Genomic DNA, 23,760 nt, shown 5'->3' with positions numbered 1-23,760 from the left:
CACGCCCATCTGCGCTCTCTCAGATTTACCTAAAGGTGGGGCTTGGGAGCTGCTTATCTGCTTAACTGAAGTTTTGCCTAGTGTTATGTATGGTTGTACCTTAAACATTAGTCTTGCCCTCTCCTTTCAACTCCAAGACCAGTATTGGTAAGACAGAATCACCCTGCCTGCCCCTAGAGGATGAGGAGTTCGAAAAAAGCTTCCATACATTCTCCTCTCCTTATACATAGGCCAGCCTGTAGGCTTTGTGGAGCTGAGCAAACATTTCCTCCACTGTACAGGCTCCCAAGACCAGCTCACTCAGACTGGCCTAAGCCAGTCTGGTAGGTGCCCTTCCCTGGCAGGAAGCCCAGGCCAAAGGCAAAGCTAGCTTGGCTCTGGGTGGGGCTTGTTTTGCAGAAGCTATTATACCAAAGCTGCCCTTATATGGATGGGAGAGGTGGGACACGTTGCCTTAAAAGGAATTTGCATTCTTGAGAAGGGATGAACTTCAACTTCTCCAGTGGCATTTGCTCTCTAAGCCCAGGTTAGCATCTTAAGGGCCTAGAATAGAGGATGGCCAAGCAGGACCGTGGAGCCTCTTCCAGCCCAGCTGCTCTCAGCAGGTGGCTTCTCCACTGGGCTATGGTCCACATGGACACCAGACAAGAAGAGGTCTGACCCACTCTTGAGTGGGCAGAACCCCTAAATCTGGCAATAGGCTCTGGTGAACAGCTAGCTCCCTCTTCAAGGCAACACAAGGTCAGGGATGACAGAAACTTCCCCACCTCTCATGTAGGGACTGGGTCCCATGCCTGGTAAGAATGGATGGGTATCTTTGCGCCTGGGAGGTGCATGCTTGGGCTATCCCTATGCCCCAAAGGAATAAAACCCATTTCTGGTCTGTCTCCTTTAAGCCTCAGAGAAGGCATTTACTGGCCTTGCTATTCCCAAAAGTTTCCTCAGGAAAGAATGGAGCTGCTATAAACACTTCTTGGCTCCCTAAGTTCCATCTGATCTGTTGTAAAAGGCCTCTAAAAGTGAGGTGAAGAAAACCCCAGCTTCAGCCTCTAAGCTGTACAGTAAAATGGTTTCTTCATAAAATTTAGACCTCCAAATAAGTCAGGAAAAAGAATGAGAAGACAAGTCAAGGATTTCAGTATAGATATATAATTTTAATATTTAATTTAAAATAAATTCAATGCTGGATTGGATTGGGAGAGAATATATGATTTGCAGAATAAAGGAAATTTTTTTTAATCATGAAATTACAAGTCATTGGTGAGAACAGCCTTCTCCCTCCTCTAGGCTTCTTACAGAGTCTGCTTAGAAAATAAGAGAGGTGAATCACCTCCCTTACCTCCTCCCACCAGAACGTGGCTCTCCCCAAATCCCAAAGGAGGAATAAGTCCACCATTGCCTCTTCCCATTTCTACCAAGAGTCAGCCTCTAGCCCCTCTGTATCAGGTCCAAGCTCCTGAGATAATGAGGGTCCCTCGGTTCCCTACTGAGTTTGGGCACATCTGATCAGAGAAACCACAAGTTAAGGCCCCGGAGACCAAAACCTTTGCTTTTCAAACTTGCGTAGACAGTTGTCAGGGTTCCCAGGTGCAACCATCTTATAAGCACATCCATAGTCACAGAGGGAGAGGAGGAAGGATGGAAACCCTGAGCAGAAGCAGCCCCACCACCTTATCATGGCCCTCCCAAAGTCCCTCTCACAGGGCCTCATAGGCAGGGAAGCCGGTAGGTCTCTCGACCAGTCATTGGGACAGCAGGGAAGGCAGAAGGCCCCGGTTGGGGAAAGGGTGGTCCTTGGAGAGGTATGAATGTGCAGGTAATAAAAGGCAAGAAGAGCATCCTTATCTCCTCACCCCAGCTAAGGCACTGAGAAGAAAGAAGGAACATAGAAACGGTAAAGATGGGAAGAGGAGGAGAAAGGGACCCCTTGGATCCTGGCCTGGGGAAGACAAAAAATACAGGAATGGAGACAGGTGGGGACTACCACATGGGCCCCATGACTGTGCAAAGAAGAGCCTCTGAGAAGTGGGTAGAGTCACGCCAGCATGTCCATTACCCATAATGTTCCCCTTACGGTGCTCCAGAATGGGAAGGAAATGAGTTGCAGGAGTCAAGGGGGCAGAATCACATAGGGTATTTCCCTGAGCCTGGGGTTAAGGGCTAAAGAAATAAAGCTTTATATACATGGCAATTTCTATCCCTTCCTATCCTGCTCAATCCCTCTCAGCCTATATGCTCACCAACCTACTGCTGTGAGGGAGCAGAAGAGGGGGTCGGCACTTAAGGAGGGGGCTCAGTTGGCTTAAAATGCCCACTCCTCCAGGGGAAAGGGAAAGTCTGTCTACCGGCTTAGCGCTGATGCCTTTTTTATCACCTTCACTCACACCCCTCCCTGTCTTAGGTCTGAATAACTGGGTCCCCCACAGGGATGAGGAATCTGAGGCTGGGCAGAGCAGAGCAGGACTGGCCAGGATAGGCCTCAAGTGTGGTTCATGGGCCCTTGTGGACCACGAGCTAACAGGAGCTAGTCTGCAGGTTGCTCTCCGTAAGCAGTGAGGCGATGGAGGAAGGATCGTAGACGCTGTCAAATTCCTCATCTGAGCTCAGCCCTTCATGTTGGAGAGTTGACTCAGCAGCTGAGCGGGAAGCTTTGCGCCTGAGTCAAAGAGGAATACTGGTCAGGGAAGGAGACAGAAAGATTTAAACAGCCTCCCTTTTCATGCTAAGGAAACTCCCAGTTCTCCTAAGGCCTAAAGCTATTCACAAGATTGCCCCACTAATTAGAGATATGCGGAGATGGGGTACAGGATGGGGGCTGACATACTAAAAGACAGTCATACTGGCTTTCATCCAGGAATGAGTGCCTGCGAAGTCCCTTCTTAGAGATCCTCCTCCCCATCCAGTTCAGGAGAGCCCATTCCCTTATTGCTCTGCTATCCCGATGGAACAGGGGGCAGAAGAGCAGCCCGTACCAGGAGTCCTTCTCCAGGACTTTGATCCGGGCCTGGAGCTGTTCATTGACCTCATGCTGTTCCTCCAGCTCACGCTGGGCCTTCTTCCTCAGGCCATCCAGTCGCTCAATTTCCTCTTCGGCTTCATCCACCTGCCGCTTCAAAGCCTTCACCCTCAGGCTTAGCTAGGCAGGATACCAAGTCCCCACATTAGAAAAGGAGCTGCTGCCACTGTGGCCTGGGATCCTCCCCTGCAGCAATCTTGACAAGGTATATACAGTTGCCCCTAGGAAAATGTTGAGACCATGGGCAAGTACCCTAACCTCTTAGGTTTGTCCTGGGGATTAAATAAGTTAATACATCACTTAGAAAGAGAGCCTAGCACATCATAAGTACTCGATACCCATGCTTACTATGACTGCTCTAATCTAGTCCTTTCACTCTAGTCTCTCTGACCTTATAGAAGGAAAGTCTAAGTTTAGAAGACCCATGAGATGGGACCTCTCTTGGCCTTCAAGCAAATGCATAGTATATACTTGCCATATGGTTGCCTGGCCCTAGCTGCCATCCTTACCTGGTCTTTCTGGTCATTCACATGCTGTCGTTCATCATCAATCTGGATGGACAGCTCTTTAACTCTCCGCTCCAGTTTTCGGTTGGTGGACTGCAGAACTGTCTTCTCCCTAAAAGGGTGGGGTAGGGGGATGTCTCTGGCTGTTGTCATTTCTAAAGAAACTCCTACTTGGCCCCATACTGCCTCCAAGAACTCCAAGGGCTCAGCCACGAGCCCAACCATTAGACTGAGGAGGATCCAGGGCAGATGCAAAGAACCAGGTAGATAGAGGTCATTCACATTTCAGAATTTCTGCAACTCTCTCTTTTCCCCATCAAGAGAAGAGGTCTCCCAAAAGATCAAGCCAGGTTGGCCATGTCTGAAACAGAAGATGGAGGGACACCAGAGGAGAAAAGCCCAGGGGGAGAGACAGAGGATGGGCTCATGTCACCTCTCTTCAGCCTGCAGCCGCTCCTGCAACTCCCGATTCTGGGACTCAAGCTGAGAGAGGCTGGCGCTGGGCTTCTGGAAGCCTTCTGAGCTGGCCAGCCGGCTCTTCAAGTCCTTGTTCTGAGAGGGACAGGAAGACTCCTTGGTTAGCACTCAACCTGCGATTGCTTCCATGGTCATTTTACCCACCCCCTGAGGCCTATCCCCAAGACTCCCTCCCCCTCAACCTCACCTGTCTCTCCAAGGAGATTTTGTCACACTCCAGGTCCTGCCGAGCAGACCTCTCCTGCATAAGCTCTGTCCTCAGCTGGTCCACCTAGTGGGGATGGGCCAGAGGAACCAGACTTAGGGAGGACTGACGATGAACCAGCAATTTGAACCAAGTGGAGCAGAGTAGCTGGAGGGTGCTCTCTGAATCCCCCAAATTCCCAGGCAACTAAGAAATCACAGCCTACTCAGATGGGAGGGGCCACAGAATTTAAACAGGGCCTCCTCAGTCTCACCAGGAACTAACGTCCATTCTGAATGCAAGCAGCCCAGACTCAGATCCACAGCCCAGGCCACCAGGATTCCTTCCTCCATTCAAACTCCCGGCTTCTTTCCACCTGAGGAAACCCGCCAACCCCTCCCGAAAGCAGAGACCCTGCAGTAGAGCCGGGCACGCACCGATTCTGCAGTCAGAACTCCATATATGAAAGATGGGAAGGTAGGGTTGTTTTTGAAAGGGCCAAGAGGTTCTGTCATCGGGGTAGACACGGATAAGGCATAAGGAAGGGGTTACCTGGTCCCGACCACGATTCATCCGTTCCGTCAGCAGCTCCACAGTGCTCCTCTCCTCATCTAACTCCACCTCCAGCCGTGAGACTTTTTCCTGTGGCAGAGGGCCAACAGGTTAATTCTGCCCCAAATGCTGGACACCAGAATGCCAAACTCTGATCAGGAGCCTCTCACACACCAGCCTCCACAGGTTCTTCTCTCTCCCACATCCCAGAACCCATTGGTCCCTGCCCCTGCCCAGAGCCACCACGGAGCTAGCGCCCTCTGCTGCCCAAGTGAGGCATCAAGGGAAAAGGGTGGGCCCGCTCTGACCTTGGCGCCTTGGCAGGATGACAAACCCAGAATCTATTTCTCACTGGTGCAGCCCTATTTCCCAAATGGGAAAATAGAGAGAAACCCAAGTGCCCAGGCCAAAGCTGAGATAAAGAGAGTCAGAAACTGAAGCATCAGGGTACAGATTGGGGAAGCAAATTCGAGTCAGGCAGTACCATGTAGAGGCTAAGACAAGACTGCCTGGACTTAAAACTCAGGATCGACCACTTCCTAGCAAAGGGGCCACGGACAAGTTGCTTGGCCTCTCTGTGTCTCAGTTGTCCTCATCTATAAAACGGGGAAAACAAGCCTACTCGTGCCATATGGTTATTCTCAGGATTAAACAATTCTTAAGTACCTGGCACACAGCACAATATGTAAGCGTTTGCTTGCTGCTGCTGCTGCTCTTACTACTGTTGTTGTTGTTATTGCCACATAGAGCAAACTGAAGACCACTGTTGACTCTAAAGGGGAGAAGCCACTGCTCAGCTCCAGCCAACTGGTGCCATGCGGACAACTCAAGACTCAAAGCCCAGTGTTATTATATTTTCCAAATGTGTGAGAAAAGCCAGAAATCCAAAATTTTATGTGACATCTATAGATTTCTAAACAGTGGCAATGAATTCAAAGTTGTTTACAACACTGCAGTCAAACAAAACCCATCAGCTGTCGGCTGCCAGTTTCCTATCCCAGAGGCTGGAGTGTCCTGGCTCTTTTACCCACAGAAGTCCCACCTGTGCCAGGACCCAGACACCCTCACCTTCCCCATCCCACCCACCACCCGTCACCCCCTCACTGTCCTCACCTCAAGGCCCTTGAGCTGACGGCTCCTGTCATCCTGGGAGCGTTTTTTGTTCTCTGCCTCTTGCTCCAGCCCCTGCAGTCGCTGGACCAGCAGCTCTTTGTCCAGCCGGGCAGAGTCCCGCTCAGCCTGGGATGCCTGCAGGCCCTGCCGCAGCCTCTGAGTCTGGTCAGAAGAGAAAAATGCAGCAGCTCAGATAAGGTAAGATGGGGGTTGAAGGGTGGAAGCAGTCCACCCCGTGGGGGAAAATTCTTCAACTCTGACATTCTTTAGAATTGCCAGAGCACGGTGATGATAAAAAGACTTGACTTTTAGCCCATATTCTCTGTCGTCTTAAAATTCTCTACACAAGTTTAAATCACCTGAGGAGCTTCTAGACTACTGATCCTGGATCCAAGCCCCAGGGTTTATGATTTACGTGTAACAGGAGGCATCTTGGGTGTTGAGAGCTTTAAAATCTCCCCAGGTGACCCTAATGTGCAGCGGCGTTTGAAAATCACTGCCGTGCAGACAGTGCATCCTCTACTGTCTCTGCCTACAGTGGACAACTCCCCCCACCCTCCCCCACCGAAGTGATTAGACCTAAACCCAGGTCCCAGGATCCCTTGGTCACAGGTTAAGAGGTAATGACCTTCAAACCAAGGACGTTGGGACTACTGCCATTTAGGCTCCTACCTCATCCTGAAGCCGGCTTAGCCCTCCAGCGGTCTTCTCAGCCTCACTGGCCCACTCCTTGGCCTGGCGTTGGGCATCCGCCACCTCCCGCCGGGCCTTTTCCTTGTAATCCTCCAGCTGGGCCTGGAGCTGCTGCAGGGCTTGCTTAGAGTCATCCCCAATCTGCTCCAGCTGAGACACAGAGAAAAGAGCTCTTTCAGCACTGCATCTCTTTAACGGATGCCTCTCTCTCTTTGGGCCCAGACTCCCAAGACTCTCCCAGAGCCTCCTTCCTGCCAAAGTAGCCCTCTCTTGCTCTTTCCTGGACCTAGGTCCCTAGTATGGCTGGGAGTAATATATAGATTTCCTGGGTTCAAATCCTGGCTCTACCACTTATTAGCTGTGTGACCACAGGCAAGTTATTTACCCTCTCTGGGTCTCAGTTCCCCATCTGTAAAATGGGATAATAACAGTGCACCTACATCACAAGGTTGTTGTGAGAATTATGTTAATTAATTACATAAAGTACTTACAATAGTGCCTGATACAAAGTAAACCTTAAATGACCATATTTCAGCAAACCCAAGATACCAATGATTATTACAAAGAAAAAGAAAAATTTGCCAATTGAACTATAACATACCGTCAATTATAAGACACAAATCAATTTCAGAGACAATAAAATGTACATTTTAGAATTGATGAAATATTTTAGGTGTTTGCTCCGGTTTTATAAATAAGCAATTAGGAGGAGAACCTTACCTGAAAAAAAGTAATTTATCTCCTTTTCTTCCTTTCTCCTTCCCTCCCCCAAATATAAAATTCTACCAATGAAAATTCCTGTTTTTAGGTCTTATAGACATCTAAGGAGGGATTATAGGCCTTTTTCCTTCCCCTAAATATAAAACTCTACCAACGAAGATTCTTATGTTTAGGTCTTACAGACTTCTAAGAGGAACTCCAGGAGACATTCTCCAAGGATCAAGATCATAAAGGAATGGGAGGTAGGGGAAGGTCAAGAACACTGAGGGGAAGTAGGAAGGATGCCACTCTGCAGATGTAGACTTGGCCTCCCCAACAATGAACTTGAGGAAAGCAAACACCACATGTCGTGACCGCATTCCCTCCCCTGTTCCCCCCGCCCCCCAGGCAAGCTTCTGTGTGAGCTGAGCCTCTTCCTGAGCCCAGGCCACTGTGCCCCACCTCCTTGTTCAGCCGGTCCACAGTCCTGTCCAGCAAGCGCTTCTGCTCCTCCAGCTCAGCCTTGCTGCGCCGGAGCGCCTCCCGCTGCTTCCCCTCCTCCTCCAGGGCCCGGTTCAGAGCCTGCTGCTCCTGTCCCAGACGGGCCAACCCCCGCTGGGCCTCTTCCAGCCGTGCCTCCAGTGCCCGCTTGGCTGCTGTCAGGCTCCCCTCCTCTTCCTGAGCTGTGTTCAGGGCCTCCTCTAGCCGCTGTTTCTCTGCCTGGGAGTGGGGAAGGTGAGGGACGTTGGACCGAGGGGATGCAAAGCTTGGGCTCAAGCCATTTGGAGGTGAGTAGGTGGGAGGGAGGAGGAAGAGATGTTTATGAAAAAGGTGGGCAATGAAAACAGGCTCAGAGGAACCAGCAAAGATCAGAGAACCTGCGAAGAGTGGGAAATGGACAAAAATACCAGTGCAAAGCTTGAGACATTCACACTAAAGCACACTCCAGGAAATAAACCCGAGGTTAACAGAGGACTAGGGAGGCAAACAGAAGCACGCTACAGGCAAAATCAAAGTGATGGCTGAGTATTTAGCCAGGGATGAGAAGAGAGAAGGCCAGGAGGAAGCCAACAATGTCAGCAAAAGCACTGACCTCTAACCGCTGCACCTTGTCCCGAAGCCGAGCCTCCGCCACTTCCCCACCCTCCGCCAAGCCTCGTGCCTCCTTCAGCTGCTGCTCCAGACCCAGGATGCGCCTTCGGAAGTCATCATTTTCCTCCTGGGTCTCCCGAAGCGTCGTTTCCACTGCTGTCCGACGCTGCCCCAGCACTGCCATTTCTGCCTCTGCTGCCATCTGAGCCTGAGGCCAGTTCAGGGAGAGGTGGCTCAGACCCCAGGGTTCAAGGTCATTGGCGACTCCCAGGAAAGCCACCCCAAAGAGAGCTCACACGAACCCAGGTGTAAAGAGGGGTAGTGCCACCAGCCAGAGGCTTCCCTGAGAATCCCACCCCTACAGAGATGCAATGGGTGTCACCAGGTACAGCCCAACCTCCCCCTGCCACATCCTCGCTACTTTTAACCACACACCTAGGACCAAGGTATTTGGTCTATACATACCCATGATAGGTAATTTTCCACGCCCTCTGGCTCCTCAGCCCTCCAGACCCCTCAGCCTCCACCTCCTAAGCCCTGTGCCCACTCCCCTTGCCTTGGAAGCCTCTTCACAGTCTTGTCTCAGTTGATGGAGGGTCTTTTGTAGCTGGAGGTTCTGCTGTTCCAGCCCCCGGCCTCGTTCAGCCTCTACCCTCAGCTGCTTCTCCAACTCCCGCTCCCGGTGTCGCCCAGTCACCTCCTGGCTCTGCTTCTCTGCCTGCAGCTCCTTAAGTTCCTCCTGTGTCCGGCGCAGCTCCTAGAAGGGAAGGGAAATGGTGACAGGGCAGAGAGAGCCAGCCTGGGATAACAGAAAGTGGAGAAACTGAAACTCTCATACACTGCTGGTGAGAATGTGAAATGGTATGCCCACTTTGGAAAACAATTTGGCAATGTCTCAGAAAGTTAACCATAAAGTTACCATATGACCCAGCAATTCCACTCCTAGGCATATACCCAAGAGAACTGTATAAACATGTGTTCACAAAAAACTTGTAAGTGAATGCTCATAGCAACATTATTCATTACAGCTAAATACAGAAATGACCCAAATGTCCATCAATTGATGAACAGATAAAAAATGTAGTATATCCATGTAGTGGAATATTATTCAGCCATAAAAAGTAATGAAGCACTGATACTTGCTACAACATGGATAAACCTTGAAAAACATTATGCTAGGTGAAAGAAGCCAGACATGAAAGGCCACATATTATAGGAGTCCAATTATATGAAATGTCCAGAATAGGCAAATCCATAGAGAGAGAAAGTAGATTAGTGGCTGCCAGCAGTGGGGAGGGTGACCGCTAATGGATGCGGGGTTCTTTTTTGGGGTGATGAAAATGTTCTATAACTAGATAGTGGTGATGGTGTTGGTTGTACAACTCTGTGAATATACAAAACCCCACTAAATCGTATACTTTAAAAGGGTGAATTCTATGGTATGTGAACTAAATCTCCATTAAAAAATATTACATGGAGTGAGAACAGATGAGGGTATGCATAAAACAGGATTGGCTATTTTTTTTAAATGTTGAAAACCAAAATATGTGACACAATAAATATTGGTGCTGCTCTGATTTCTTTTTTAAAAAATCAAAATATGATTTATCATTCTAATTCTTTATCTATTAGCTACTTCTGAAATTCAGAAAGTATAATTAGGCTGAAAGGTTATATGTATATAGTGAGTCTTCAGTGTAAGACACTAACATACTAATTACAAAGAAAAAGAGGGGACTTCCCTGGCGGTCCAGCAGTTGGGACTCCATGCTTCCACCACAGCGGGTGAGGGTTCGATCCCTGGTCAGGGAAGTAGGATCCCACATGAGATGCAATGTGGCCAAAAATAAATAAATTTTCAAAATTTTTTAAATAAAGAAAAAAAAGAAAAATAGCACAGTGTATGGTCTACAGTGGACTGGGTTAGTCTATTTTCCTAATATATATCTTATTGATTGATTAAATACTTAATAAAATTAGCTTAATATATAAGATAAATGAACCACTAGTTATTACTTTTTTGCTTTTTAGCTTTACCCACATAATAAGTCAACTGAGATTGTCTAGAGGAATGTCCAAGTTCACTATATCAGCTAATATATTTAACAGACCTCAGACTATCCTTGATATTTGTTAACTTAAAAACAGTATAGTAAAAATTAGGAGTACTTTTGATTTCACAACCACCAAAGTATGTTTGGTTAACATTTATTATCTTTTTCTCCACCAAATATTTTGCATAAGCTCAGGCTTTTATTTATCTGGAAAATCATCATTCAGAGCTATATTTCTTTACTCATTTAAAAATATGATTACCTTGATTACAATTAGGTAGTTTTATAGTAAAAGCATGATAAACAAGAATTGATTAATTAATACTTGTTAACTGAGCACCTACTACATATACAGCATAGCAAATGAAAGAATATAAACCCAGAAGGATTCTCAGGAGGCCACAAATGCCAGTTCCCTATAATTAATGAAAATATTTTCTAATTTACAAATCATCTGAAATAATTCATTGCTTTCTTGTCCTTCATAAACTGATACCAGGAATATGAAGAAATTATTTGTGTTCACTTCAATTTTATGACCTCATTATTCATAAAATATCCATACATGATAAAACATTTAGCTACCTGTGCCTAGATTCTGTACTCTCTAAGCAGCCTTCAAATTACAATTTGGCTTCCCATAGAGGTCAGCTGGCCATGCCACTGCAAGTGTTCCAGTCCATGTGACAACACTACTCACTGTAAGTTAATAAACTGGCATTCTAACTGTAAATGTTTGTTTCATAAGTGTAGTTAGTGAGTCCCCTCTGAGAGACAGAGCAACTCTTGCTATCCTGACCAAATTAGGTTTCCAAGCTTGCAAAAATGACCCTGGAGTTTCACAAATCCACCTCAATGCTGCTACCCATGAGGTCTCTTGGGAGGCAGCCAGCAGCCTCTGGCTATAACCCAACCTGGCCGCCGAGAGCCCGTTCCATTAGAAACTTCTATACTAGGTGAGGAGACCAGTCCTGCTAGAGTGTGTGCTGGGAAGAGATAAGGCTGAACAGGCAGGATGAAGCCTGAAAACCAAGCACACGGGAGACAGCCACACAAGTGTGGAGGCCCTCGTGGATAGGTGAGGCAGATGCCCATCACCCCAACCTGCCCTATTGCCCCCCAACTCCCAAGTACCTTCTTGAGCTCCTCCACCTGGCGAGTATCTCCAGCACCAGCCCGCGCCTGCCCTAATTCCCTCTGCAAGACCTCTATCTTCTCCCCAAGTTCCTCTTCCATCTCCTCCTTCTCCATCCGCAGCTGCAGGAGTCTGAGCCCAGAAAGGTGAAACGAAAGGGAAAGGGAACAGGGTGAGGCCGCCTGCCTGGGAGAGGTGAGCAGGACAATGACAATGATAACCACCTCCCTGGAGGCAGGACACTGGGCACCCACCCTCGGGAGGGCGGAAGGTAGGGATGGAGAAGGGCAGTTTGAGAAATGGGAAAGGAAGGAGCAGAGCACTGGCAGAAAAGAGGGGGAATATAAGAATCATGTATAAGCATCCTGGGGGGCAATGTCCTTACTCTTGCTTGGTGGCTCTAAGTTCCTCCTTGTTCTTCTGAAACATGCTCTGCCAATGCCCTGTCTCCTCCGAGGTCTCCTCCAGCTCCCTCTGCAGCTCCCGCACCAGGGCTAACATCTTCTGCCTCTCAGCCTCCAATGCTGCGTAATCCTAGGGAAGGGGAGAGTCAGGGGCCAGGAGGCTCGGAGGGAAGAGCTCACTCCAAACCAAAGTGTGAGTGTGTAGAAGGGGAGGCTCAGGTCCAGAGGCACCATGCCCACTGCACACCCTGACACCCAAGGTACCTGGTGCAATGCTAGCAGAAGGCTCTCTTCCCAAGACACAGTCTGCCCCTCTGTCATCTACAGGAAGCCTCCCCCAGTTATTTCCCCGTGGGACTTCGGTCACACATCCTCATGGGACTTCTGACCTGCACTCCTTCCCTCTGTCTTTGTAGGTTTCCTGAGCAAGGTTTTCATTACATCTCACATGTGTCTTTTAGGGGGAGTTCCGGTTATGACCATGAAAAAATCCCCAAATACCAAGACCTCGAGGCAGCCCCCTTCCCTGGGGGTGCTCTCTTTTCCCAGCCCTGATCTTGTCACGTGCCTGGGTTGCATCCTGCATGCTCCGGCGAAGCTGCTCTGCGTCCCGCTGGTACTGCTGCCGCACATGCTCTACCTCCTGGTCACGGGAGGCCACCTCCTCCTTCAGGGCGCCCTTCAGTGCTGTCAGCTCCCGCTCCCGCAGCCTCAGCTGCTCCTCTACCCGCTGCTTCCCCTCTAAGACCTCTTCCAGAAGCTCCCGGGTCTCTACCAGGTCCTGGGGAAAGTGAAGGTGGAAGTCAATCAAAAATATTTATTGAGCACCTCCTACCTGTTAGGCATGGTACCAGGTGCTCTCTGTCCTCTAAGATGCCCTGTTAGGATAAAGAAAATCTACCATTCTGGGCTCTAGTGCCACGCCGCCATTGAGTCGGCCTGAAAGCACCCTAAGGGATACCTGTAATCAGCTACCTACTCCCCATACTTTAGGGAAACTGCAGATGAGCAGACTTGAGGATGCTCTAGCTGAAAGGAAGCAGAGGCTAAGGTACCCCAATCCTGCTCCCTACCTTCATTAGCACCTCTTTAGCAGGCTCAGGACTCTGGGCCTGTTTCAGCTTGTCCTGCAGCTCCATCACTTGCATCTCCAGCCCATGCCGTACCATTTCACCCTGGTCCAGGAGGAGCTTCATGTTCTGGAGCCTAATAATTAATTATAGACAACAGTATTGAGCACTATGTGTAAGGCCGTTTTCTAAACACTTTACTTATATTAGTTCCCATAAACCTCCTTCAAGTCTTTGTTCAAATCTTAACAAGGCTTCCCCTGACTACTTTGTTTAATATTGCAACCCAGCCCTCCTGATCTGCTTTAACCTATTCTACTTACCACCTTCTCATATGTAATACGTTTACTTATACGATATGTTAATTGTTTACTGTCTGTGCCCCCTTCCTAGAAGCTATGCTTCATCTTTATGGTTCACTGATGAACCCCAGGAATCTAGATCAGTGCCTACTACACAGTACTCATTGCAAAAACTTCTGCTACGTGAATGATTAAATCCTCACAACAATCCTGTCAGGTAGGTACCATTATTAATCCCATTTTACAGGGCTTCCCTGGTGGCGCAGTGGTTGAGAATCCACCTGCCAATGCAGGGGACACAGGTTCGAGCCCTGGTCTGGGAAGATCCCACATGCTGTGGAACAATTGGACCCGTGCGCCACAACTACTGAGCCTGCGCGTCTGGAGCCTGTGCTCCACAACAAGAGAGGCCGCGACAGTGAGAGGCCCGCGCACCGCAATGAAGAGTGGTCCCCGCTCGCCGCAACTAGAGAAAGCCCTTGCACAGAAATGAAGACCCAACACAACCAAAAAATAAAAATAAATTAAAAAATAAAAAAAGAAATGTTCAGTTCCATCACATTTAAAAAAAAAATCCCATTTTACAGATTAAGAACCTGATGCACAGAGGCAAATCTAGGGAGCCTAACTCATGTGCTATCAGCATTACTGACAGAGAAGGTAAAGAGAAAGGTCCTGTCTTTAACCTTCTCTGTTGGCCCCTTTCAGCTTCTGGAGATTTCCCTGTCTCCCCCAGCCCTGGGGGAGCCTCTAACTCTGGCTGAGGCCCTCATGCAGCCCTGCAAGCACCATCAGCTGCACTCACTCCTTGGTGCTCTGCTGGGCTTCCCCATTCCTCCTCTCCAGCAGCTCCTGCAGTCGGCTGCACTCTTCTGCCTTCTCCTCTAGCTGCCGCTCCAGCCCAACCCGGAATGGCTCTAGCTTCTGCCGTTTCTGGAAAGGGAAAAGAGAGTGAAACAGGTGGAGAGTAGGGAAAGCCTCTCAGAAGGACCAGGAATAATGGGAATACCTAACATCTATTGACACTCACTATATGACAGGCACTGTACTAGGGACCTTATGTATATTATCTGCATTTAATCCTCATAACAAGTCTCGGTACTTGTAATGGTTTAAAGTATGTCCACAAATTATCTGACATTTCTTTCAAAAGGTGAAGCCTCTCTCCTTGAGTATAGGCTGGACTTAATATAGGCTCCCTTTGAGTATAGGCTGTCTCTTCTAACAAATAGAAAAAGGGGGAAGTGATGTGTAGCTTCTGAGACTAGGTCAGAAAAAGGCATTGTGGCCTCCTCCTTACCTTCTCTCTTGGATCACTCACTCCGGGGGAAGGTAGCTACCATACTGTGAGGACACTCAAGCAGCACTATGAAGAGGTCCACATAGCAAGTAACTGAGACCTCCAACTAACAACCACTGAGTAAGCCGTTTTAGAAGTAAATCCTCCAACACCTGTCAAGTCTTCTAATGACTACAGCCCCAGCCAATACCTTGACTGGAAGCTCATCACAGACCCTGAGCCACAACTACCCAGTTAAGTGGCTCCCAGATCCTGGGCACTCAGATACTGGGTGATGTTTGTTTTGAGGTAACTTGTTACACAGCAAGAGATAACTAACACAGCACAATTATTATCCTCACATTACAGTTAAGGAAACAAAGGCTTAGAACATTTAAAGAATTTGCCCAAGGTCAGTTACATAGCCAACAAGTAAGAGTACCAGGATTTGAATTCAGTTTGACTCCACAGCCCACCGCTCAACCAGTACATGACACGGCTTTTCAGGAAACAAGGGGAGTTACAATCTAACACTTACTGAGCACCACCTATATACAAGGCAATACTGTGACAGGTGGAAGGAGTATAAAAAAAAGAGGAGTACGTAGGCTTGAGCATAAGACTCACCTGAATTTGAACACTCCTCCTCTACAACTTACCACCTTGAGCAATTAACCTTTCTGATCTTCAACTTTCTCATCATACAAGGGTCAAGGATGCCTATTTTACAGGGTCATTGTAATTATTACATATTACTCGGGACAGTACCTACTCCAAAAATTAAACTCAATAAATGACAGCTACTATCACTGCCATCATTACTATGATGATGCCAAGAACTGAGGTAAATAATTTACTCAAGATTTATACAGCCACAGTGAGTGGCAGAGCTAGGACAGGAAATTCCAAAGGAAATGGAATTAGAAGTAGTTAGACCCCTGATGAATGTACTCCTCCTCTCTAAGCTCCAGAGAACCCCAGAAGTCCTTGCTGGGACTAGCACATACTCTTGTCTCACAGGACACACAAGTGCTCATTCCATTGCTTGGAAGGGCCAGCTCAGGCCAAGGTTCTTTCCCCCTGTGGCCCTTCATCCCTCCGGCACCTCTAATCTCTCCTCACCTTCACTTCTTCATCCAGCTTTTTCTGTAGCTCCTCCACTTTTTGGGTGAGTTCACCCTGCCCTGCCTTAGTGGAACCAGAAGAAACCATCTGCCAGAGACACAGGGGGAAGGAAGCAAGTCCACATCCAGATCCCAAGGCCCACAAGGCCCTAACCCTGCCCCCTGCCCCACCGTGAGAAGGCCACTCACCACCAGAGGCTGCATCTGCTCCAGCAACAAACTGACCTTCCTCCTCACAGAGGTTTCACTTTCTGAGCTTCTGGAGGATAAAAGGACAGATGCAAAGGTTAGGGGAGGAAAGGGGTAGCAGAGATGAGGGAAGGAAGGGTTAAGAGCAGGGAAGATGGGGAACAAAGCTAGAAGGGAAAGAAGGTAGGTGTATGACTCTGCTATTGGGAGGGTCCCCACTCACCCGTCTCTCAGGATGCCGTAGATGGTGGCCTTCACGTGGTCCACACTGCCTGGTGGGACTGCCTCCTGCTGGTCTCGGAGAAGGTCTGGAGTTGATTTGAACTATAAAAAAAGTAAACCCAGAGCAATAGGAAGACTACAAAGGTTACGCCAGAAGCGTGTATGGGGGTTCAGATGGAAGAGACGTGGCAGTTGGGAGACGAGGCCCTTCAAGCACGACGAACAAGTCTGAAGTGGGGTAAAGAGGCAACACCTCTGAGGCCAGAGCAACAGGCCAGGAAGGGGTCCAAGCAGGGTACACCTCTCACTATCGCTGCAAACCAGATTTTGCTTGACAAACAGATCTCGACCAGTTGTGAGCTGTGTCACAGGTTATTTGTCACTAATGGCAGTTAATGTACTAGAATTTGTGAATGATTTACTTTTAGAATGGGCTTAACTTTGTCTCAGAGTAAAGTCACTCCCCCACTCACTCGCATTCCTGAGTGGGAGACAAAGCGGGGAGTTTTGGCAAGAGCACCAGGGAGCCACTCATATCTTCCAAGCCTGCCTCACATTTGCTGCAGACCTAGCAAATGCTGGTGACTGAGGCATAGTTAATGGTCGGGCAATGACAAGTAACTCTCCATGCTTGTGAATGGTGATTTCATAGTTACTTCCACTTCCTTCAGAATTTTGCCCATGGAAGTGTCTTGTACATGTGAATACCATCTATTAAGTAGATGGATAAAGTGGAGGACAAAAAGTAGACTTTCTGCCATAGGTCATTTGAATCAACATGGAGACCCAAGTAGGTCAGGGCTGATGAGAAGGGGCCAGGGCTTAGAAGCCACAGAGGGGTGAGGTCTGACCTGTAGCATGGGAGGGTCCTGTGCTCTCCCCCGTGGCTCCTCAAAACTCTGAAGGACCCAGTCCTGGGTCTGACGGGAATGGCTAAAGCCACCAAGACAGCTCTGGGCTGACTGTTTCAAGCTGCCCGTGTGCTGGTCATGCTTTGTGCTAGGGGTCCAGCGGTTGGGGGACCAGCGCTCCCGTTCCTCAACGGTGTCCCGTGGGAGCCGGCTGTCCAGGCTCTGGCTCCGCTTGCGCTGTTCAGGGGGCAGCATCCGCGTGCGGCGGCCAGTCCGGCCCCGGGCCTGGCCCCCATGGTGACTGTCAAACTTGTTGATGAGGGAGTCCACCGAAGACAGGGGGGCAGTGTCAATGGTGCTGCCCAGGTAAGCTCCTTGGTGGGCTAGCTCCAGCAGGCTGGTGCTCCTGTTGCTTGGACCCATAGGGGCAGGGCCTGCCAGTGAGGCCTGGGACTGGGAGCGCAGTAGCCTTCCATTCCAGTGGGCCCCGGGCTCCTCATCAGATGTGCTTCCCTGCGAGCGGGCAGGAAACTCCTTGGCCTGAGAGTAGGGGCTCTCGGGAAGTTCCGAGTCGGAGCTCAGAGCTCCTGGGGCCCCTCGGTTGTTGGCCCCCTTGATCTGGACTCCAAAGGAGTCGCCACCTTTCTCTCCACTGTTGAGCACCACGAAGGGTTGCCCAGCGATGCCCTGCACACGCACGGCAACCCCATAGGTATTGGCTCTTGCATCCTTAGCTGGGCGTCGTCCACCACGACGTAGGGTGCCCATCTCTGCATCACACACTGGCTCTGTGATGAAGCGAATCTGGACTCCATGGTCTACAGGGCCCCGGGGCTCGGCCATGGTGGACACCTGCTCCATGGGTAGGAGGGGTCCTAGAAGATGAAGAGTTTAAGCTGAGAGACTACAAGTAGAAACCCAGAAACCTCCACTTGCCCAGCTTTTGTGAGAGTGATGACCCTGCCAATCCCTTCTACACAAAATAGTGGTTCTCATACTTTACCTGAGCAGCAGAGTTACCTGAAGGACAAGTTAAAACAGACTGCTGGACCCTGCCCCCAGAGTATCAGATTCAGTAGGTAGCCCCAAACTGAGGATTTACAGTTCTAACAAGTTCCCAGGTGATGCTGACACTGCTGGTCCAGATTCCACATTCTGAGACCCACTGACCCAGAAGAATCCATTTCCTCTAATACAGTCCTGGGGAGCTTGGTTTTGTCAAGAGTTTAAAGATTTTTCTTGATCTTCACACGTACACATATAGCACTACCATGTGCTTCTCCTACCCCCAGGGAAGGCAGAACCCAAGCCCCACCTGCAGACACCTCCAACCCAATGGAGAATAGGGGCCTCCAATCCCAGAGCTCATTTCAAATACAGAAGACCCCAAGATATGTCATCCCATTTCTGGGAGGATACTCAAAGAAACCAATAGCAGTGATGCATCAGGGTTGGGGGAACTGAGGGCTGGGGACAGGGATGGGAGAATGACTGGCTTTCTATTATATATCTTTTTGTCCCTTTTGAATCTGGAACCATGTACTGCCTATTCAAGAAAAGATTTAAGTAACATTTAAGGGTACCAGTCCAGGAGTTAGTTCCCTGGCGGTCCAGTGGTTGGAACTTGGTGCTCTCACTGCTGAGGCCTGGGTTCCATCCCTGGTCAGGGAACTGAGATCCCACAAGCTTCATGGTGCAGCCAAAAAAAAAAAGAGTATCAGGCCCCAGGACAAGCAGACTTGTCCCATCTGAGGGCCAGAGCCAAGACCACCTACAGGCCAGCTCCCTGGTCTACACTGCCTAAGCTCAGAGTCAGCAAATCGAATGTGTTCCAGGTATTGCTTATTGCTCTGGCTCCAGGAACTTGCAGGAAGAGGTTCTCCTCTAAGCAAATAAAAATCCAGCTTCCCCACCCCTTCTGCTAACCTCCACCAGGGCCTAGCACCAAACTGGAGGAGGAGCCTCTGATGTGCCAGAGACACAAACATACCCAGCTTAACCTCCCAGTGGAACTCTGGGCCAAGGAAACTTGGCAAGGCCCCTTTCAGGGATTGTAGAAGTGCCAGGAAGCTCAGGAACCCAGGATGGGTGGGGAAGGGAGGGGCGGAGCTCCAGGTGAGAAAGGAATTGGAAGAAGAGCATTCCTAGTAGCATTCCCAACCCCTCCCCTACAGGGGAAGATACGGTGGGGGGGGCGGGGACACCTTATCAGCAATGGTTCTTCAGCTTTTTTGGTGTCTGAGAAAATGATGAAAGCAATGCACCCTTCCCCCAGGAGACAGCCCACCCAAACTTTTACCACAGAATCTCAAGACGTCCTTAAGGCCCACCCATGAACCCAAGGACCCGATCCTTCCACTATGCAGACACTGGGGAGGACTTTAACCAACCACTGACTCAGATACCCCAGAAAGCAATATTTTTAGTTGGCAGAGCCCTATGTTGGAATTCAAGTAAGAAATGGGACCAGAAAAGAAGCTACAAGGCAAAGGCATAAGTTCTCCAAGCCACTCATCCAATAGAAAAGGCACTGGACTACAGTCAGGATCTGGCTTGGAATCCCAGCTTCTGACCTTCACATGATGTATATAACCTTGGGCAAATCACAACTTTTCCCAGCCTGTTTCCTCATGTGTAAAATGGGTATAATAATACCTCATGAGGTAATTACCTGTGAGAATTAGATAATAACAACTATGTGGGTATACACAACTGTAAAAATGTATCATGTTATACACTTAAGATTTTTGCACTTTATTTACTTAGGTTCTACTTCAATAAAAAGAGGGAAAATGTCAAGATATTAAACATGAATGCACCTAGCAGCATAAGCCTGTCACAAAGCTGACAACAAATGTTATCCTGCACATATGCTGCTCCTTCCAACAGGACCTTCCTGGCTTCACCTGGTTTACAGAATGATGTCACTTCCTAGAGAAGCCTTCCTTGACCATTCCTTCCCACAAACTAGATCAGATTCACATTATACACTCTATAGTTGGCCTTCAGTGAGTGTGCCTCAGTTTAGTTATATATTTATCAGAATGATGATTTGTTGCCTATCTGTCTCCTCCACTAGGTTATAAGCTCCTGGAGGGAAAAAAGACATTGTTCTCAGCTGACTCCTGTGTCCCCAGGGCCTGGCAGATGGTAGATGTCAATATATATCTATTAAAAGTTGTATCCCAGGGCTTCCCTGGTGGCACAGTGGTTGAGAGTCCGCCTGCCGATGCAGGGGACACGGGTTCATGCCCTGGTCTGGGAGGATCCCACATGCTGCAGAGCGGCTGGGCCCGTGAGCCATGGCCGCTGAGCCTGCGCGTCCGGAGCCCGCGCGTCCGGAGCCCGTGCTCCGCAATGGGAGAGGCCACAGCAGCGAGAGGCCCGCGTACCGCACAAAAAACAAACAAAAAACAAACAAAAAAAAGTTGTATCCCAAACCAAGGCAGACTCAACACAGCAGTGGGGAGATTTCCCAAGGATCGTGCACAGCCATTTCTGGTTTGTCCTAGTAACAGGACCTCTTCCTGGCCTGGACTCCCTGTCCTATTCAGGCATAATTTTGGAACCAGATGTGCCTAGAAGTCACATGATTTATTCATGATGCAGCTCTACCCTGACAGTACATCTACTGATCTTCCAGATCCAGGTCAAGAAGTTCCCAGCCTAGTCCCAGAGAGTGCATAGCCCTTGCCTGCCCAAGAGCACCAAGCTGCTCAGAGGCGGCACCAAGTGTACCCAGAGGTCCCAGTGACTCCCTAACCTCAACCCCCTTCAGTCCCAGGACATGTGGGTCAAGGGCCAGGAGGGCTAAAGGGATCTTTGGGGTGGGTCAGAAAGCAGGGCTCTAAATGATTCAACATGGAAAACCCGAAACCTATCCGCCTTCAGTTACAGAGGACAGCGGGGCGGGGCCAGGGGAGCAAGGCAGCTCCAAGGCCTTTCGTAAGCCCCAGAGGCAGGTAAATAGTGATCTAGTGCCAGGCAACAGGGAGCCCAGAGCCTCTCCTCTCACCAGATGCCTGACCCTGCTTTTCCCACCAACTGTACTCTGGGAAGAGACTAGGCCACAAGTTAATTCAGCTTCATCTTTCTGCCTCTGTCATTCCTGCCTGTAAGGAGAGGGAGAACACAGCACTTGTATCAGGCAGCCACTTCTCCCTGAGTTACTCATTAGCCTGCCCTGCCCCAATTCCATCACCTCTGGCCCAACCATAAGCGGCTGGCTTCCAACTAGGAGTGACAGGGTCTCTGGACTCCTGGCAGCAAGTGGGGGTGGGGTGGCTCCAGGTGTGCCCAGGAAGAACTGGTATACATAGGGCCTGGCAATATGCTAAATGCTATATAATTGGCAGATGCAGAAAATGGGTGAACTAGAGGTACAGAGATTAGACTCCCCTCGGAGGAAACAAGGAAAGCAAATGGTGAAAACAGAAAAGGACAGTTCAATGACCTTGCTCTTTCGGCTCCTATTTTCTCACAAAGAGTTAGCAAGATAAGGTTGCCCAAGGATCCAAAAAGAACCCCCCATGTGGGCTTCCCTGGTGGCGCAGTGGTTGAGAGTCTGCCTGCCGATGCAGGGTACACGGGTTCGTGCCCCGATCTGGGAAGATCCCACATGCCGCGGAGCGGCTAGGCCCGTGAGCCATGGCCGCTGAGCCTGCGCGTCCGGAGCCTGTGCTCCGCAACGGGAGAGACCACAACAGTGAGAGGCCCGCGTACCGCAAAAAAAAAAAAAAAAAGAACCACCCCATGTGTACTCCTGGCTCAGTCCACTGGAAAAATCAAACCTGAGCACCAGACAGACTAGAGCTGCTTGGCCAGTGGGGGAAAAAACACAATGAGGAACTGGGCCCCTGCAAACTGGCTGGACTGGTTTGAGAGGCAAGGGAAAGGGGAGGGCCGGGGAGACTCCACTGGCAGCTTGTGAAGCAGACCAGAGAAATTCCACACCACAGAGGAGGCAGAGGGGCAAAACCATGGGCAGGGACTCCGTCCAGCTTAGATGCCAAGGCCAAGGCTCTGAAGGAAGAGGCAGAGGTGGGGAGGGAACAGGCAGGAACAGATACACAGTGTGCCTGGTGACTGACAGACGGGCCAGTGTGTAACAGAAGACTTTGTCTCCCTCTACTCCTCCCTCTAAAGTTCCCAAGGTTGCATTCCAGATCCCACACTTAACCTGGGCCACCTCCCTGGCCCTCAGTTCTCCCCTTCCCTGGCGTGAAGAAAGCAGCAGCCCTACCCCCGCCTCACCTCCCACATGGGTGATGGCATGCAGGTCAGCCTGGGGAAAGCAGGAAGGGTTCTAGGAAGCCAGAATCCTCTTAGGGTCAGGCAAATCTCTGGATTAGCAGTCCCCTAGAGCCAGCCCCCCATTCCCGAATATCCAGGATGAAAAAAGAGGTAGAGAGGCATGTGCAGGCAGCCTGTCGACAACATAGCGGTTGCTAATTATTTCCCAATTACTACAACTCTCCTCAGGCAGGGCATCAAAGGGGCCAAGCTAAGGCTGGCTCTGATTCCCTCACCTGCCTAAGGCAAGGAAATCTGCCTCAGAAATTTTGTCTCAGCCCTGACGTGCACCTCTCATCCAGCTTGGAGACTTAGAGGTGCTGAATCTCCTAGTCCTGTGGTCTCCTGAGGAGTCCTGCTTATTTCCTGCACCAGTGCCTATGGCTAGTCTGACAGCCATCATGGTCCAGCTGTCAGGGATGCCTGGTAGGGTTTAAGGAAATAATGGGGAATTTCTGAGAGGCATGAAGGAAATTGGTTAGGCTCCCAAACCTCACCCAGTGGCCCCACCTTGAACCACAGAAGTATGTATGCTTGGGGGGAGGGCTTGACATTAGCCCCCAGAAAGAGGCCTCATTAGAAAGAAGTATTTCTACACATTTTGTAGGCCTAGGGATCTAGGCTTACTCAAATCCCTCTCTTGTAGAGCACTCTCTCAAGAGAAAGAAGGAAATATTCTCCCCGGCAAGAAAGCAAAGGAGGACAAAAACTGAAAGACTTAGTTTCACACCTAGCAAAGAGATGGGGGTGCCCTCTCGCTCTACCTCTCAGTGTCTATTAATTGCACCTGTCTTGCCCTATAGATGAATGGTTAGAGAAAGATTCCACCTCAAAGCCAGAGGGAGGTATCAGCACCGGCTCAGACTGGTAGTCGGGTAAAGAACCTCAGGGAAACAGCACCTTTCCACGCCCTTTCCCTTACGTGTCTGAACCTCAGGCAGCAGTTCCCTTTGCCCAACTGAGACTGACTCCTTCCCCCCACCATTCCGGTCTCCAAGAGAAACTCTGCCCCGGGGACTGGCGTCTGACCTCCAGAGATATATTGGCCCTGAAACGCTTCCATGCCCTGGGAATAGCCTTAGCCTCAGGTGCCCCTCACCTGGCACCTTCCCAGGCACCTGCGTGTGGCATCTTAGAGTAGGAGCCAGCTCTTAATCAGTACTCCCACCCTAACTTGACTTCCCCTCCTCCTCTCGCCAACTCAGCACCTGTGCCCTGGGTATCTCTGATCGCCTGGACTCCCGCCCCTCAGGGGTACACCTGAGGGCTCGCCTGCCTCTCAGGTGCCCTTGCGCCCGCCCGGTTCACTCACCCCAGCCGGGCTCGGCGTTCCCGGGCTCGGGCTCGGGCTCGGGTAGAGCTGCACGCGCGGCTCCCGGGCCCTCCCCCTCTGTCCCTCGGCGCTCCCTCCTTCTTTCTCCCCCTCCCACCAACCTGTTACTCCCCTCCGGAGCTCCACCTCCATTGGCCGTCACCACCCGCCCCGCCTTACCCTTCCTCGGTTGG

At 49.9% G+C, this 23,760-nt stretch overlaps 1 protein-coding gene across 2 annotated transcripts; it reads right to left on the bottom strand.

The window, feature by feature from the left end:
- Positions 1 to 1,133: 1,133 nt before the first annotated feature.
- Positions 1,134 to 23,651, bottom strand: CGN (cingulin). Of its 2 annotated transcripts, none has more exons than XM_032607889.1 (21): positions 23,567 to 23,651; positions 16,963 to 17,837; positions 16,113 to 16,213; positions 15,890 to 15,959; positions 15,699 to 15,788; positions 14,103 to 14,230; positions 12,999 to 13,131; positions 12,494 to 12,706; positions 11,907 to 12,055; positions 11,521 to 11,653; positions 8,889 to 9,089; positions 8,334 to 8,540; positions 7,703 to 7,960; positions 6,521 to 6,691; positions 5,849 to 6,010; positions 4,736 to 4,825; positions 4,187 to 4,270; positions 3,956 to 4,074; positions 3,526 to 3,634; positions 2,973 to 3,136; positions 1,134 to 2,656 (listed from the first exon to the last, which is right to left on the bottom strand). In XM_032607889.1, exons 2-21 carry the CDS (start codon positions 17,821 to 17,823, stop codon positions 2,515 to 2,517), a joined length of 3,585 nt encoding a protein of 1,194 aa, XP_032463780.1. In that variant the 5' UTR covers positions 17,824 to 17,837; positions 23,567 to 23,651; the 3' UTR covers positions 1,134 to 2,514. The 2 variants fall into 2 exon arrangements, with proteins under 2 accessions (XP_032463780.1, XP_032463789.1); XM_032607898.1 differs by having other exon boundaries at positions 15,890 to 15,956.
- Between the last annotated feature and the right edge of the window lie 109 nt (positions 23,652 to 23,760).

This window comes from Phocoena sinus, chromosome 1 (genome assembly GCF_008692025.1).
Source record: "Phocoena sinus isolate mPhoSin1 chromosome 1, mPhoSin1.pri, whole genome shotgun sequence".
Taxonomy (NCBI): domain Eukaryota; kingdom Metazoa; phylum Chordata; class Mammalia; order Artiodactyla; family Phocoenidae; genus Phocoena; species Phocoena sinus.
Note: the sequence above shows the minus strand (reverse complement) of the source record. Positions and strands in the feature narration are given on the sequence as shown.

Excerpts from the sequence above, each read along its gene's own strand:
- CGN (XM_032607889.1), bottom strand. The coding sequence starts at position 17,823 with ATGGAGCAGGTGTCCACCATGGCCGAGCCCCGGGGCCCTGTAGACCAT. Across the intron at positions 14,231-15,698 it reads AGCTGGATGAAGAAGTGAAG|AAACGGCAGAAGCTAGAGCC; the intron begins GTGAGGAGAGAT and ends TTCCCTTTCCAG. Across the intron at positions 12,056-12,493 it reads GCATGCAGGATGCAACCCAG|GATTACGCAGCATTGGAGGC; the intron begins GCACGTGACAAG and ends CCCCTTCCCTAG.